This window comes from Pelodiscus sinensis, chromosome 15 (genome assembly GCF_049634645.1).
Source record: "Pelodiscus sinensis isolate JC-2024 chromosome 15, ASM4963464v1, whole genome shotgun sequence".
NCBI classification, from domain to species: domain Eukaryota; kingdom Metazoa; phylum Chordata; order Testudines; family Trionychidae; genus Pelodiscus; species Pelodiscus sinensis.
Window position 1 is genome coordinate 17,263,902 of NC_134725.1, and position 18,113 is coordinate 17,282,014.

The 18,113-nt window shown below is 45.5% G+C and overlaps 1 protein-coding gene and 1 long non-coding RNA gene across 4 annotated transcripts in view; one reads left to right on the forward strand and one right to left on the reverse strand.

Moving 5' to 3' along the window:
• The window catches only part of YPEL1 (yippee like 1), a 54,188-nt gene that overhangs the window by 29,490 nt on the left and 6,585 nt on the right, over positions 1-18,113 (forward strand). For 2 of the 3 annotated variants that reach the window (XR_012895971.1, XR_012895972.1), the window contains exons 5-7: positions 8,341-8,384; positions 12,377-12,584; positions 16,132-16,240. Coding sequence is in view for 1 of the 3 variants with exons in the window: in XM_075898279.1 (XP_075754394.1) it covers positions 8,341-8,384; positions 16,132-16,240 (153 nt within the window). In the remaining 2 variants the exon portion in view is untranslated. The remainder of the gene's footprint in view (positions 1-8,340; positions 8,385-12,376; positions 12,585-16,131; positions 16,241-18,113) is intronic. The other variant, XM_075898279.1, reaches the window with a different exon arrangement.
• LOC142818486 (uncharacterized) overlaps positions 8,876-18,113 on the reverse strand; it is a 41,228-nt gene continuing 31,990 nt past the window's right edge. The window contains exons 2-3 of the long non-coding RNA XR_012895976.1: positions 10,691-10,823; positions 8,876-9,004 (exon numbers count right to left, since the gene is read on the reverse strand). This is a non-coding gene — a long non-coding RNA (uncharacterized LOC142818486). The remainder of the gene's footprint in view (positions 9,005-10,690; positions 10,824-18,113) is intronic.

Sequence of the window (18,113 nt, forward strand, 5' to 3'; positions counted from 1 at the left end):
TCTTCTTATCCCTGTTCTGTGGTTCTGCTTCCTCTGGATTGGATCTCGTTCAGTGGCTCCCAACTTTTTGAGCATATGGACCTCTTTTCAACTTATTACAATTTTATGGACCCCTCCCCTTCCCCAAACAACATAGCTGTTTCCAAACATTCCATTACTTGATAATTATTTAATGTAGTCACGTAAAATGATCATGGAACTAAATATTTTATATATATAAAATTATGCAATATACAAATATGTACTGATGGAGCAGTCTTGTAAAGTGGGCAAATGATAAATGTATATATTCACCATTTATAGCAGTTCAATCTATTCTTGAACACTTACTTCAAATAAAGTTATTAGAAATGTCTATGTTAGTGTTTCTCAAAGTGGTCTGTGAAACCACTCTGAGAAACCTTCTAACTGGCCACTCCAGTGTGTTTGTTTACCAGCTCCACAGCCACAGAGCCTGATGGCTACCATTGGCTCCAGTTCACCATTTGTAGCTGAGGGAAACAGCAGCCTGGTCCATGCCACTTCCACGGCTCCCCATGGCTGCAAACGGCGAACCAGAGCCAATGGGAGCCACAAGTCTCCATGTCTGCAGAGCTGGTGAATAAACGCATCAGAGCAGCCAGCAGGTTTCTCAGAGTAGTTTCGCAGACCACTTTGAGAGACACTGGCCTATATCCTCTCTGAAAATCTACCTGTCTACCAATGCATGGTGGGCAGCAATAATTGCTAAGTCTTCGTGGATGGTACAATAAAGGAATTTTATGAAAGACTTGTCAATATGTAGCTAACGAAAAAGGATCCAATAGCATCATAGGATCTCAACTTAGTCCTTTATGCAGCTCCTGAAATCTGTTTAAGACTTGTCTTTGGTTCATCTGTCTTAAAATCACTTTCATCATAGCCATAATACGGGCTAGATGGATGACTGAACTACACATTTTGTGGCTAATCTGTCATTCTGTGTTTTTCACAAACATAAAGTTCTGCTTCATCCTAATCCTAAATTTCTCCCCAATATCGTACTGGACTTCTGAAACAGAGACAGAAAGGTGGGAGGGAGAGAGTAGTTGAGTACTACATCCCTATAGGGCAGTGATTCCCAACCTTTTTTATACTGGAGACTGGCAAACCAATTCACAAACTTTTGGTAGACCTGCAACATTTTATTTGCATATTCATTATGCAAATAATGGATATGCAAATAAAATGTTACTTGTCCGCCAGAAGCCCTGGCCCCCAGAGCCTCCTAGTGCCAGCCCTAACTCCCTAGAATTCCCCACCCCTGCACTACCCCCAGCACCAGCCACTGACCTGAATCCCCTGCATTCAAGCCCCGCTTGCTAGATCCCCCTCACAAATGCCTCAGTGCCAGCCTCCTGTTTCCAGAGCCCCACTGAACCCATCCCCCGCAGTGTCCTTCCCAGTGCCATTTCTCCACTCCCCAAAATTAGCAATGTTGCCATAGTCCCCCAGTGCCAGCTCCCCATTGCAGACATCCCAGTATCCCCCAGCGTCAGCCCCCTGCCTCTTGGAGTCCCCCTGGCCAGAGCTCCCCAGCATTAGCCCTGCCCCCTCACCTAACCCTGCGTTGCTGATCATTGTTGCCTGGATCACAGCTGCACTAAGGCTGTGGTGTTGGGCTCTGCGCAGCCTTCCCACTGCTCAGCAAAGCACTCTTCTGCATATGGGAAGAGACCCAGTCCCTGACCCTGCCCAGAGCTGGTTGGCTGAGAGATGGGGCAGGACACACCTCTCCCAATAGCCACAGAATGAGGAGAAGTGCTGGGTAGTATATCCCAGTCTTGGTGCCCAGAGTCATCATGGCCTGGCAGCCAGAGGCCCATGGCCCAATGGTTGGGAATTGCTGCTTTAGGGAATATTAAAACTGCATGAATGCTGCTGAGAAGACAAGTAGGAATGGAAGAAGTAGTTAAAATAACTCAAATCACATAACCTATTTTAGTCAATTTAATAGTGAAGCTAGTATGGAGGTAAAGCATCTCCATACCAGAGGTGCGTCAGTGAGGCTAAATAATTCCAGTGTCTTTTGTCAGTAGTAGAAGAGGTGGTACATATATCAAACTATAGTGACTACTATAGACAAGCAGGGGAAATAACTAATTTAAGAGACAAACCACTAGTTTTTTAATGAATTATTATGTGTCATGCATTTCTTGTCAAACTTCTACACAAATAAAAATCACAAAATTGTAAACACAACTGCAATTTTTAAAATGAGAGAAAATGCATATTAGTCTTTTCCTTTTCAATATGTGAATTTTAAAAGAGATGTGTTTAGCTCTTAAATACATGTAGTCTGTCAATGGAGGTACCTTGGTACTGTAGAGTTCAATTGGTATAAAAGAAGGAGAGTTCTGTTAGTCTCCCAGACCTTTTTGGAACACTCCTCTCCATGAATTATAAATGCTTGAGTTTGCTAATCTTAAGTGTGTGCTCCAAGGCCCCTGTTGTTTTAAACTGTCTTGATGGACGGTGAGATTTGAGATGCTGGCTAGCGGGAGAGCATTCTTGTGGTGTTTTTATTGTTGAAAAGCTCGTATTTCTTTCCATGTCTTTGCTATAGATGGAGTATTTGTGTTGTACAGGTTGGACTTCTGGAGTATTTGTGTTGTACAGGTTGGACCTCTGTGATTCGGCACCCTCAGGACCTGACTAGCCCTAGACAAGGGATTTGCCAGACCAGACAAGGTCCCTCCCCTAATGGCCCATGCTAAACCACTGCCCTTTCACCCTGCTGTTGCTTGGCCAATCATTGCTCCCTGGGCCAGAGCTCTTCAGCTCCTGCTGGCCTCGCTGCTGCCAGAGTTGGAGTTGCACAGCTAGTCCAGAGCTTCCTGGCCGCTACCAAGGTCAGAGCTGCGTGGCCCAGATTGGAGCTCCCTGGCTGCAGCCGGGGTCGGAGCTGTGCGGCCGGAACTGGAGCTTTGCAGTCGCTTCTAGCCCCCTGCTACTGCCCAGTTGCTGGGGCCAGATCTTTCTGCTATGGTGTGCCCCTCCCATAGGGATGCTGGGCAAGTCTTCTGTCCTGTCCCTCCCACTTCCACCATGCTACTGTGTTATGTTCAGACATCTCTATACCTGGACTCTGTGGTCCAGGAACATCTATGGTCCTGCTGGACCCGAGAGTCCCGGTTAAGGGCAGTACAACCTGTAGAATGAATTGAAACTGTTTATTCCTTGTATGTAGTATATGTTTTTAAAAGGAATTGCTTTGGGTGCTCTTTTTGATTGCCAGTGTATAATAAATATATAAATGGCAACAAGTTGCTAAGGGGCAGATTTTTGTTTTGTAAACAAATCTTAGTTACCAAAATCACCTTATGTTATAAAACAGTATTTTAAAAATACAGTTTCCTTTCAGTATTTTATGATGATTAGTTTTACATCTACTTCAGTTTGGATTGTTTTCTTACATGGCTTCTTCTCATCCTTGTCTCACTAATGCAGTGGTGTGTGTCTTAGACTGGGTGTTTGCAGGAGGAGTAACAGTTAATCCGAACTAAGGACTTAGTTCAGATTAACTTCTGACTGCTGCATGTAGCCGTGGGCAGTCAGTTCGAACTAAGGGGATTTAAAAATGGCACCCTCCCTGGAATATACAAATGAAGCCCGGGATATTTAAATCCCGGGCTTCATTTGCAAGTTTGAATGCCTACATTAGCCACCCTTGTTCGAACTAGGGGGCTAGTGTAGACATACCCTACGAGACATAGTAGTCCTGCCTGGGTTTTAATCATTCTCAACTCCTAGTTTATCTCCTCCACACAAAGAAAGCAGGCAAGGAATCTATATCCAATTCAAATTTCAACACTCTATTTCGATTGGTTCTCCCATCCCCCTGGCCAACACCTTTGCTAGCTATCTGAGTTTAACCCCTTAGTAACTGGGTACTGTTCAGCACTCCTCTTGTCCATTACAATAGCAGACACTAAACACAACATTACCTCTGTTGCTTCTGCCTCTAAACTTTCTCCCTCCATATACTGGAACTCTGAATAATCAGACAGTTCTCTTACATACAGTGCAACTCCTCCTCCTTTTCTCCCACACCTGTCCTTCATGAACAGTTTATAACTTCCATGACAGTGCTCTAGTCATATGAGTCCTCCCATCAAATCTCCATTATTCCAGGCAAATCCTAGTTCTTTGACTGTGCCAGGACTTGTAATTGTTCCTGCTTGTTTCTCAGGTTTCTTGCATTCATGTATGGACACTAGGGATGTAAAAGTGTAGTTGATTAACCAATAAGTGAAAGCTTGCCAGTAAATTTTTACAGCAAGCAGGCCAATAGCCCAGCTCAGTCCTTTCTTGCAATGGGTCCGGGACCTACCCCTGCTTCATATAAATGCTTTGCATTTAAAGTGTATTAGGAGCTAGGTAGGCAGGCAGCCCAGCTCAGTTCTGGCTCACGCCAGGTCTGGGAGCTCAGACCACCCCCTAGACAGAGGCTGCTGCCACCCCACACAGCTGCCTCTTTGTCAACATGACAAAAGCAGCCGGTACACAAAGGGAGCTGGTTTTTAAACTGGCTCCCCTCACGGACCAGCTCGCACTTGGCATCCCATGCTGCTGTCTCTGATGCAGTGGCAGCAGCGTGGAGTGGCAGAGCTCTTCTTGGGAGTGAGGCCAGAATGTACTGGCTGCCAGCCCCACCCACAGGAACTATAAAATAGTCAGCTAACTGATAAGAATTCATGAAGTTACTCAGATATTCAATTAACTGATCTATAACATCCCTAATGGACACCTTAGACAACTATCTGATTGCCCTACCTTCTCCGTACGAATCAGGGGTCTACCTCTGTTGCACCTTCCTCCTTGTGTTTCTTCCCAGTATCCCTCTTCCCCATTCATCCCTAAGCCCTGAGATCTGAGCACTATCCCAACGAGCAGTAAGTGATCTGAATAGCATCTGTTCTTTTTTTCTTTCTTGTAGGAATTATGTATGGAATTTTGTTGAAGTTAGTGGGTGGGGTCAATTTGGTGAGTTATGACATGATACAGGTATATAATAGGGATGTAAGTCAAGTAGTCACTCCACTCCATCTACTTGCTGCGTCTGTAGCAGATGCAGCAAGGGGGGGGGAGAGCAGGAGTGAGTGATGAGGGAGCCGGCTTTGGTTCCCCCCAGCACTGTAGCGGGAAGGCAGAGGTGCACCAAGGGATCCAGTGTGAGCCAGGACTGCTGTGTCCCAGCTTGTACCATCTCCAGGAGTTAAAATTGCTGTGGCCCTGCAGTTTAAATGTAGTAGGAGCTGGGCTGCCCACATGACTGGCTCCTACTGCATTTAAACTGCAGAGCCGAAGTAGGGTTAGCACGCACTCCCCCTTATCGATTAATCGAGTAGTCAATTGAAATTCCATTGACTACTCTATTAACTAATTAGACACTGCTTAACATCCATAGTACATAAGAGCAAAGGTGAGGTCAAAGAATTACATCTTGTATTTGAAATGGAAAATTGTAAGTTGAGTTGGTGGGGTGGTTTGTTTGTTTGTTTTTGGCTAGACCTCTGTAACCCCCCCTTTTTCCTCCCCGGGTTACTGGGGAGCAGGTCACACTCATAGGTGTGCCTGGGCATCTGGTGTTTTAACCCAAAAGAGATCCTGAGTACCCCAGTGGTGATGGTGTTTAGCTGGGGAAAGCCCTATCCACCCCCTTGCTGCAGTCCCTTGCTGGCAATGAATGTAAAGTGGCGGTGCCTCCACCTGGCTGGCCTTGTACACACACTGGTGTGCCTTGAGAGCCTCCAGGAATATACTCATTCCAACATAAAGCTGGATCTAATTCCAGAACAACTACAAATCATATACATCTAGTAGAATACTTTAAAATAAACAATCTTTACTTAACTAAACAGGGATTAACAGATTAGCAAGGAATAGCCTTAACAAAATACATAACAATAACTGAAGCTTATATAGCAAGACAACAGTGACCCCACCCCAGAGTGTGCACACCCCTAGACTCAGTCCCAGACACTTGCTTGTGTTGGCACGCTGATGTTGCAGCTGTAGTGAGGATTTGGTTCAGGCTAAACAGCAGTTCTGTCCCAGCTGCACTCTTCCAGCAAGGCCCAAACTTACTGCCTCATGCTATGCCTGTAGGAAGCAGCCTGCTAACTCCCAGTTCCAACAGGCATGTAGTAGCTGCACTCCAACAGCCCCTGCACTGGGTCAATGTCCTTGGCAGCAGCCTGGCTCCCCCTTTGGTTCCAAACTGCAAGGCAGAATCCCAGACTGCTAGGCCTCTTCTTCAAGCACATGGAGAGAGCCTCTTCTCTCTCACAAGAGTCCCTCCTACCTCTTTTGTTCCAAGGGCTCATGGGAATTGTAGTCTGGATTGCAGCACAGGGTCTTTTTAGAATAAAACAGAGGTGCCTTTAGTAAGGGGACTACACCTCCAAGAAAACACAAGGCACTCCAGAAAGTTGTGCTTTTGACACAAAATGAAGCTGAGCAGGTGCCCTACAACAGTATAAGAGGAGTGTGCGTATTGTGTTTTGTATTTGTTAATTAAAAGCAAGCTCCTAAATATAGTAGTCATTGTGGCCCTTTACTCAAGAAAAGGGAATTTAGTCAGGATATTGGGGATAACTAAATTCCCCCTCTGCTTTCATTTGGATATAATATTTTTCAGTTCCTTATCTAAACAGAGCAGTAGTATAGCCGGTCCCTGAGTTGCGAACAGTCGACATATGACCGTTCGCATTTACGACTGAAGCTGTCGTTAATGGCGGATCCCAAGTTACGAATGCAATCCACGCTTACGAACATGCGGGACCCTGGCCATTGCTGTGCTGCAATGGGTAGGCAGAACACAGCCCTAGCTTCACCGGGAAGTCCAAAGTCCTGACTGCACCACAGAGGCTTCAATGGAGGCAGATGGGAGAGCAGCCCCAGTCTCGTACCCTGACCCCACGTACATTGTAGTGGCCCTGACGTACCTGCCTGCAACCCCAGTAAGATCACCGCTATTGGTTAACCACTTAAACAATATAATTTTAATCATTTGGCCTGCTCTATGAAACTTAAATGCATGTTAAGAGCATTTTAAGGGATTTTCTAGTCAATACATTATGCAACACTTTCCATTTTTTTTTTTTTTAAATGTAAACTGGAAAATGTGAATTTGGAGGAAAAAGTGTTTTCATATTGAGGGCTTTTTGCATGCTATAGGGTTTTTTTTTTATTCTTGTTCTTTGCTGGTACAAAATCTTCCATTATTTTCCTACTACAAAATGCCAGTGCTGCCTCATGTCTAGTTCCCTTCACTAGTATTTAGTAATATAATGTCATCTGAAATCAACTATCTCATTTTGGAGAAAGAGAGGTGTTGGAAATAAATCCTTTAATTATAATTAATCTTATTTTCTAACATCCTGAGTGTTTGGAATGGTGTGTTTTTGTCATAACAGAAAATGGAAACACATGATAACTTAAATTTGAGAAAGTTCTCTTCTTTTTTCTCTTACAGTATTCTGCTCCATTCTCTTACTGCCCTGCCTGACCTGTTACTCTTCTTGAATTGGTCTTAAGCACTAGAAAATAATGTTTTGGGACTCTGAAGAAGATATTTCTGCATTCATTTTAGGATTATTCTTTTTTGTTTGAACAGTAATATGCTAAATACAGTGGTTTCATATTTCACTCATGAAGCCCTCTGTAATTTGTTAAACTACTTTTCTGGCAGCCTTATGTGCTTCATCTGTCCATACTACAAATATAATTGTGTTTTTTGTAAACAGATCATGACATGCTCATCTGAATCATTTACAGCAAAAACAGTTTGAGATGCATCCACTCTGCAGCCTTTGATATGGACATTATAGTGAAATGGGAAAAGGTGCATGGAATTTGGTGTTAAGCCACAACTGTTATTACATTTTAGGTGCTATACAAGGATCTTTCTAATCTTTTCCATCCATGTGCAGAATAAATGTTGTAATGTGCACTGAGGCTAATGTGAATATTTCTCCTGGTGGTACACATAACTTAGCTGTGGGTGCTTTGGTAATCAGCAGGGTGACATTGGAATCTCTCCTGAATGGCCACACAAGCACACAGGTTACAAGGAACACTGGTGCTGTCCACTCGTCACCCATACTCTAGGCATTTAATTGATTTTGGTGAGTATGTTACAGGCTATCTAGTGTTTGAACATAAATTTAAGGGCCAGCACTTGTCCAGAACAATAAAAGTAATTTCTTTATAAATAATTTATTTCTTTAAAGGCAATGCTGTATTATTTTATATGCTTTGTAGCAGATTCAGGAGTGATGTGTTTTATGTTTAAAATTATATTTCTTTTTCTTACAGTCTTTTCAGGGAAGCCAGGGAAGAGCCTACCTCTTTAATTCTGTGTAAGTATGACTACAATTATATACTTTCTGTGAAATATCAACCTTTGGTTTATTCCTCAAATGGGAAAAATATTCTAGTAACTAGGGATTTAAAGGGTTAACCAGCAGTCTACCTACTACGGGCTAGGAGGCTGCTCCAGCCGGGCTAGGCTCACCATGTTACGGGTGGGGTGGGTACCCACCAGTGGCATGGAAGTCCCATCCCAGGTGGTTAAAGCTGCCCACATTTAGCCACTTGACATTTTAAATGGACTTTGACATCCCTAACAGTAACACCATTCACTCTATCAATTTTTTTTAATGGACATAGTCATTATACTGGGAGTCCCTGTTGATACGTATGACTAGCATAACTGTGGCCTTTTTCAAGAGAATGTTTCTATGGTGCAATTTGTCATCTGAGTCATCTTCTTCGAGTGGTCCCCGTGGGTGCTCCACTGATGGCATCAGGCTCGTCCCAGCGCCGCAGCTCGGAGATTTCCAATAGCTGTGTTCAGCCTGGTTGCGAACGCACAAGCAACAGCTCTTGCCGTTTGTGCCCTTTGATCATCGCGCGCACCTGGCTCCCCGCTCAGTTCCTCCCAACTGTCCTCAGCATTACTTCAGTCTCCTCAGGAGAACTGTAAAAAAAAAAAAAAAAAAATTACTTTGTACATAGGTTTTCCCCCTTGTTTACTCAACGTTCTTTGTTATTCAAAAAAAAATGGATCGCTAACAAGTTATTTAAACCGCAGCTTTCCTGGTCAGCCAGTAGCTGCTTTAGCCGCAGTCTGAAATTGACAGAAACCTTCACAAATCAATAACCCAAGGATGCCTGGATTCCCAGGTTTTAAAAAATGTTCCCTGTGTAAAGAGCCCATGCCAGCTTCGGATGGGCATTCACTCAGATCCCCCAAAAATGCGGGCATTGCTTAAAACTGACAGCCAGGACAGAGAAATGTGCCTGAAAATGCTGATGTTCGATAAGGCGCTTGATCCCGACTCTGCAGCTGTAAAACAATCAGAGGAGAAGCAGAAAAGAAGAGTCTTCTCCACCAAACCAGCCCCACAAAAAAAAGAGAAGGCTGTCCCCTGCTCGCTCATTGCCACCTGATCCTACAGATAAGATCAGCGCAGGACATAAGCCAGGGACCTCCGGCTCTGCCCCACTACCTTCGGCACCAGGTTCAGGGGCAAAGACAATGAGGATGCTAGCCCCAGAGAGATCTTTCTTGGTGCCGAAGACGGCTGCAGTGCCGGCAAGCAGCGCCCACGCTTTAAAGCCACTGGCACTGCATCATTCAACTCCACCCGTGGTGCCGGAGCAACGGCCACCCTCCACAGCGGGATGAACACCAAAGTGGACTCCGCAAGCATTGACAAGCGAGCCACCACTGAGGCTGGCACCACAGGACAACCCCATCGTGCAAACAGAGGCAGCACTGCCAGAGGAAGTAGCAGAGCCACTGACCAGGCAGGAGCCAGCACTGGTGCAAACAACAGCAACAGCTAAAGCAATTGGCAAAACCCAGAGACAGAGGAGTCCCCGTTCCCCATCTCACCGGGCACCTCTACTATACCGGCACCATGATCACGGAAGCCAGACAAACTTTTCAATCGCTTGGACTCATAATCAACGAGCAAAAATCGATTGCAGATCCTAAATTTTATAGGAGCACGACTAGATTCCACCACTGCTCGTGCATACTTACCTCAAGAGTGTTTTCAGATAATACAGGAATTAGCCGTGGTCATCATCCATGCCCCTACAGTGACTGTGCTCATGTGCCTCTGCCTCATGGGGCATATGGCTGCCACCACATTTGTGGTTCACCATTTGAGACTCCATTTCTGCTGCCTGCAGCATTGATTGGTGTCAGTCTATACCCCAACAAAACACAGCACTCACAAAATGATCAATCCAACTGCTGTGGTTTGCAGATTCCTACGTTGGTGGTTGAACCCCCAAAATCTTCTACCGGGAGTTCCATTCCAACATCAGCAGCCATCAAACCAGTTGACGACAGATGCCTCCCTTCTTGGACGGGGCGCACACAACAACAGTATGTCCGTGTAGGGGAGATGGTCTTCAGCAGAGGCCATTCTACATATCAATCTCCTGGAACTAAAAGCCGTATTTCTTGCTTGCAGATATTTCTGGACAAACATTACCGGTACGACCATCTGGGTTCTGATGGACAATATAGCCACTATGTATTATATCAACCATCAAGGAGGTGTGCATACCCAATTGTTCTGTGCACAAGCAGTCTGCTTATGGAATTAGTGCGTGCAGAACCGCATCACCCTGATAGCATCTTACTTACCAGGCATGAGCAATGTCATGGCAGATGCACTCAGCAGGCATTTCCCTCATGACCACGAGTGAGAAATCCATCCCGATATCCTGAACCACATCTTCCATGCTTGCGGATCGCCTCAGAGAGACCTTTTCGCCACCTATGAAAACAGAAAATTTCACCTATGCTGTTCGAGAGGGGGCATAGACAAAAGTCCCATGGGGATGCACTACTAGTCCACTGGGATGGACCTCTTCTGTATGCATTTCCACCGACGGTGCTTATACTGAGGGTGATACAGAAGATCAGAGACAACTCTGCTCGAGTTATTCTCCTAGTACTGGCATAGGCAAGACAGCCTTGGTACCCGTTTCTCCACAAGATGTCCCTGCAACCACCGCACCCTCTGCCCCCCCTCCCAGACCACCTTTCTCAGAGTCACGGCTCCCTATTACATCTGAGACCGGAGACCCTCCATCTGACAGCGTGGCTCCTAGCTGGTTCAACATAAAGGAACAGCTTTGCTCTGATAGGGTGAAAGCGGTTCTTTTGCACAGTAGAAGGGAATCTATAAGGAAGACTTACCTAGCAAAATGGAATAGATTTGTGGCTTGGTGCAAGAACAGCAACATCTGTCTATACTCTTCACCGATACATAAGATCCTTGATTACGTACTAGCTCTCGATCAAACAGGTCTTTCCATCTCTACCCTAAGAGTGCACTTATCCTCAATCAGCATCTTCCATGGTACCATTGACAGGCATTCTATCTTTGCTCATCTACTGACTAAGAGATTGCTTAAGGGAATAGCAAACCTCCAACCTCCCTGAAGACACCAGCCCCCCTCTTGGAACTTGGACTTGGTACTGGACACCTTGATATACCCGCCTTTTGAGCCTTTAGTTTCAACATCCCTATCCATGCTCATGATGAAGGTGGTATTTCTACTAGCAATTATATCTGCCCGTAGGGTCAGTGAACTGTCAGCACTAATGGCAATGACACCCTTCATGGTTTTCAACAAAGACTCGATTATGTTGCACACTCATCCTGCTTTCATCCCTAATTTCATGTTAACGAACCTATCGTACTGCAGGTCTTTTATCCGAAACCACGTCTCCACCCGAGAATCACTACCACACACACTATATGTACGTCGAGATATAGCTTTTTACATCGACAGTATGTGGACCTTGTGCAAAAAAGATCACCTACTAGTATCCATAGTGGACCCCTCCAAGGGAAATCCATTATCCTCCCAGCATGTTTCCAAGATCATAGTTTCTTGCATTACTACCTACTACTCAATCTGCAACCAGCCCCTTCAGACTCTTCCTAGAACACATTCCACCAGGTCAGTGGCAACATCCACTACCTTTGTGCATGGAGTCTCGCTGCCGGACATTTGCAGAGCATCCACATGGTCCTCAGACTTGATATTTATGAACTATTATTCAATAGTTCAGTGGTGGGCAGCAGATTCCTCGGTGGCTTCAGCAGTACTTTCAGTCATTGACAAATCCTAACTCTGGAAACTCAACATGGGGTACTGCTATACAGTCACCATCAGTGGAGTACCCACGGGGACCACTCGAAGAAGTAGTTGTTACTCACCTTCGTGCAGTAATGGTTATTCTTAGAGATGGGTCCTGGTGGGTGCTCCACATCCCTCCCTTTCTCCCCGTTCCGGAGTTCTTTTTCTCTCTTTCCAGACATCGAACAATGAGAGGAACTGAGTAGCCAGCCAGGTGCGAGCAATGATCAAATGGCACGAATGGAACAAGCTGTTGATTGCATATGCGCAACCTGGCTGAACACAGCTATTAGAAATCTCCGAGCTGTGGCACCGGAACAAGCCTGACACCATCAGTGGAGCACCCACGGGGACCAATCTTTAAGAACCATCATTACTGAACGAAGGTGAGTAACTTCTTCTTTACACTTATCTAGAAAATCCTATCATTAGTTACATTTAAATCTTAATTAGAAATAAAGCTTTCAGCTGCATCTGATGCTAACTGAACTGTTCTATTCCACTAAATTGTTTTATTCCAGAAAATTGCTGTAACTTTTTTCTGATGGACATCATCACTAATGTGAGAATTGAGCATTGCTTTTTCAGGTTAATCTTTAGAATGCTTTAATATTGGCCTTGAAAATTGTAGATTTGTCAGAAGCAAGAAGCCAGACTTCTCTCAAGAGGGTTTACAGTTGCAACTTAACCTTCTAGTCCGGGGTGGCCAACCCATTAGGGACAAAGAGCCAATATAGCGGTGGATTGAGTACGAAGAGCCACGTATTGTATAGTTATTTTTATATATCAATCTATATAAGTAGATACAGTGGGTTTTTTTTTTTTTTGTAAGAAAAAGGATGCTGGTACTCTGGGGGGAAAGTTGTTGAGCAAAAAAAAAAAGTATTTAAGTTATGTAGGGAAATTTGGTGCTGGTATGCTGGCCCAGGGCATACCATCACAAAAGCAATGAGTGTGTGGGTGTGTGTGTATGAGTGTGTGGGTGTGTGTGTGTGTGTGTAGATATAGATATAGATAAAAATAACATTACAGGACATTTCTGACAAGAGCCACTCTCACTGGGTTGAAACAGTAGGTGTGGATGTGTGGTGGGAATGAAGGATTTGGGTGTGGGAAGTGGTGAGAGGTGCAAGCTCTGGGAGGGAATTTGGGTGCAGGGAAAGTAGAGAAGGAGATGTTGGCTCATGGAGGGGCTCTAGGCTGGAGAGTGTTGGGGTCAGATGGAGGGTTGGGGTGCTGAGCAAGCTGCAGGCTTGCGGATGTGAGGGTGCAGGAGTTTGGGTTGGGGTGTGTGAGGGGCACAGGGCAGGGAGGCTGGGAGTATGATGGGTTCAGGACACAGATTTGCAGTGTGTAAATGGTGCAGGAATATTGTGGCAGGAGACTGGGAATTTGGGGGTGCAGGAGTTTGGGGATGTGAGAGGCTCAGGACAGGGGGTTCCAGTGTGTGATAAGCTCAGGTTTGGAGCTTGGGGGGTGCAGGAGTGTTATGATGCGGCCAGATGGTGGCTTGGCCCCAATTGGGAGCTTGTTGGCCAGGCTTCATTTTTAAATAAAATATATTAAACACAATGTTTCAGCGTTGTCTTTATTTATGAGAGGGGCGGGGAACCTGTTTTGAGTCATGGGTCACTGACCCACAGAAAAGTTAGTCGGGGCCACACCCCTCCAAACGCCCCCTATCGCCAACTGTGCTGGTGGGGGCAGGGTGCTGAAGTATGGGATTGGGTGCTGGGGCAGGGTGCTGGTGATGGGGGGTCTGGCCACAGAGAGGGGACAGGGAGAGCTTGGCTGGTACCTGGGGATCCTGGGTCTCAGGAAGCGAGAGAGCTGCTCTTCCCCCTCCCTCTACTCTCCTAAACAACTGGCGCGCTTCCTGGAATGCTGGGTCTGTCGCTCAGCCGGGGACTTCCTTCCCCCTGCTGCCTGCCTGTGCGTGTGGGGGGGGAGGAGTCCCAGGACTGAATGCCAGCTCCAACTTCTCAGGAAGTGCGTCCTCTTCCTCTGCTCCAGACAACAGCTGCATGCTTCCTGAGAAGTTGGAGCTGGTATGCAGTCCCAGGATTTCTACTCCCTCTTCCCCACCCCCAGCCCCGCTCTAACCCAATCCCTCTCCCCTTCCCCAGAGCCAGGCACATCCCTGTTCTAAGCCAATCCCCCTCTCCTTCCCCAGAGCACACCCTCCTTGCTCTAACCCAGTCTCTCCCCCCGCAACCTAACTCCTGGATCCTGGAGCCGCTGCTGCTACCACCATGCACATCTTCCTCCAGGTGTTGGGGTGTGTACGCTGAGTGGCCAGCCTTGAGCATGTGCTGGCTGGGATGCCATGCGCACACGCTCCCCCCCCCCCCCAACGCAGTCCCCCTTCTCTCCTCTTCCCCAGAGCCAGGCACCATCACCCCACACTCTAACTCAATCCTCCTCCCTCCAGCCTTATGCCTGGGTCCTTGAATCACTGCATGCGTCTCCCTTCAGGCACTGGGCGCGTACTCTGAGTGGCCAGCCTTGAGCATGTGCTGGCTGGGATTCCATGATCACCTCCCCAACCCAATCTTCCTCCCCTTCCCCAGAGCCAGGAAACTCCTCCTGTGCCCCCCAACCTTATGCCTGGGTCCCAGAGCTGCTGCCACCACTGCTACCACCACATGCGTCTCCCTCCAGGCGCTGGGCATGTGTGCTGAGCAGCCAGCCTTGAGCATGTGCTGTCTGGGGCACGTGAGCAAAGCGGCCCGGCCATGAGCTTGCACTGGAATGCGGCACAGAGTGGCCCGGCCATAAGTAGGTGCTGGGGCGTCTTGCACAGAGTGGCCGGGCTGAGCGGTACTGGCAGGAGCCACTTTTTTGTAATCAAAGAGCCAAATGCGGCTCGTGAGCCACAGGTTGGCAGCCCCTGCTCTAGTCCTACGTGTATCCTTGATTCCTTGCTTTTATAAAGCTTGAGCTAATTTTGATTTTGTAATACGCTGTCATTAGTTTGCATTTCCATTTTTAACCAGCTTAATTGCAGTGGCTTGCATCTCCATTTTTAACCAGTTAAATTGCTCAGAGCAATTCATAAATAGAACTCAAGTCAGATGTATCTGTTTTATGTTTATAGACCAGGTAATTATAGAAAAGATTAAAATATGTGACTATCTTTTACAGATACCTTTATTCTTTTATCTATAGTTTCTTCATATAGAATTGGGGTTCCAGGCATATTCAAGAACACTACAGATCTGGATAGTGCTACAGCAGAAATGGTTTCACCAATTGTTGCCTGATTTTCCTAGAATGACTGTTTGACCAATCTTTAAAAACATATGCCTAAATTAGGAAAACTTTCTTTTGGAGCAGCAAGGTGTACAGGAGACATTCCATTGGCTTTTAAATATTCATTGTCTGTTACTGTTGGTCTGTAGCATGACAATATCTGTAAAGCCTTTCCTACCTTGGGAAGTGCTTTGATTTTAGTGTAGTTGCATTAGTGTAAATGCCTAGCATAAAAAAGGAAAGCCATGACTGGCACTAGTGGAGCTTACCCATTTTGAAAGCCCAGCAAAGACATGGCCTGAGTTAAAAGGCCTTATAACTTATAAAGTGGTCATTTATTATTTTGAGTTTCATTAAATAGTTTTCAATTCATCATGCTTTGTTTTATGTTACTTTGATGGTATAGATGATGATAGTTAACTCATGCTACAAATAAACACTGTTCCATGATAGAAAATGGGGAAAAAACGGTTAAACATTTTCCTTGTGTCCTCCAAGTATAATCCTAGAATTTAATTTCACAAAAGTTGGACTAAAAATACTGGCACATATATCTTGGAGACTTAGATTTTACCTGAATTGTTTCATCTTCAGGAGAAAAGTAGAGTGTTGTTGTCCCATTAAAAAAACCAAGATTTGTCTCGTTGTTTAAGATACTACTATTTCTTTTCTCTGTTACAGTGTAAATGTGGGCTGTGGTCCAGCAGAAGAGAGAGTTCTTTTGACCGGTTTACATGCTGTTGCAGATATCTATTGTGAAAACTGTAAAACTACTCTTGGATGGAAATATGTAAGTTAATCATATAATAATATATTCCTTCATCAAAGCTATATCTAGCAATACACAGAAGTTGTCTTTATGCTACGGAGACACCATTTTTTATTGCTATATTGAGTGACTCTTAATCTATTGCATCCATATCCATTAGAAAAAATACTCCATTTATAACTAATGAGTGTAATATTAGGAAAACTATATTAATTTAATGTTTTAACAGTGTTAACATCTCACATATTGAAAATAATAAAGCCGAAGTACACTGTAGTTCCAATATAATATGGGGATTTTTTTTTTTTTTTTTGCTATAGTCCCTATTACATTGGAATTTAAGTTCCACTCACATTTTGGTATTAAAACTTTGGATGTCAGGTTTTCAGAATTATTTATTTTCTTTAATTATTTGTCATTTAAGAACACACATTGATATAGTCAAAATAGAGATGTAAGAGATTAACCAGTTACCTTCTTGTTGGCCTGCTTACCGGGTCACCAGTTAACTGGCCTGGCTGGCTGGATCTTGTCCAGTGCCATGCTGAACAAGGGGCAGGACTGGGGTGGGGCTGAGGTCAGAGCATCTCCAATAGTTGCAGCTGTGGTGGGGGCAGGGCTGAAGCAGCCTCCACTGCCAGAGCAGCCCCCGTGCTGGGGAAGGGGCGGGAGCAGCTCCTCCAAGCCAGAGCAGGGCTGGTGACAGAGCATTCTCTCGTCTAGCCACAGGCCATTGCACTGCAGAGTGGGGAAGGACTGCTCCAGGTTCAACTGATTAACCCTAGCATTTAACATTTTAAACATTAGCTAACATTCTTAGTCAAAACACGAGCTATGGTTTTAAATGGTTAGTATGTTGTCAATGTACTACAATTAATCACCATAATTAACTTAATTTTGTGGCTGAAAAGTTATCCAGAGTGCTAATTTGTTCCAGTTCTGGCACTATCAAAATGTCAAACTCTTCTTTTCAGTGACTCTTGGAAGTTTCCACTTGTAGGATGTTTTCAGTTCAGCTGGATTTCAGAATCTTCTGGAAAACAGCTGCATGTGTTCCTTCTCTTTGTAATAATGAGCATCTAGAGCTGATGTTGTAAAAGGATTGTTGTCTGATTAAGGAATGAAGGAAACTGAACAGCTGCATTAGAAGGTTCCATTTCCATACTACTAACTTTGGCTTCTGTCATCCCTTTTACCATGCAAGACCGATTTAGAGCTCACAACCTATGATTTTCTGATCTATGCATTCCACACTCTTTCAAGTGATGAAAAACAATGCCTGTCCAAATTCGTAGGTTGCTGCTCAGGAAAACTGAAAGCCTTGCCACTCCTGGAAAGGGTGGAGCCTTGGGCAGAAGGGGTGGGGCTGAGGCAGCCAACCTTCAGCATCACTCAGATGGTTTCCTCCCCCTGCCACGTCCAGCCCTGCTTTAGCAATGATTTAAAGGGCCTGCAGATGTTGCAACAGTGGTGGGGAACCAACCTAGGCCCATTTGAATCACTGGGCCCTTGGCGCAGTCCCTCCCTTCCATCAGTGGGCCCTGGTACTGCTAGGAAATCACCTACAGGTGAGATCTCCTAGGTCTGGCACCCTTAGAACCGCCTAAACAGACCTGAACCGAATGTGTTAAACCAGGTGAAGTCAAGGCTGCATTCCTGGGTGCCAGTTGCACTGCCTTTCATCAAGGTGGAACTGTGCTCCCACCTGTGCCCATCCATCTAGGACTGTGCTCCCGACCCACTCTGGCTGTGCTGCACTCCCAGCCACCAGCTGTAATGCCTTTGGCTGCACTTCCTGTGCTACCCACCACTTTGGCCCTGCTGCCAAAGGGGCTGTGCTCCCCACTGCCAGCCCAGGCCCTGAATCTGGCCAGGTAGGGCTTTTTGATCCAGT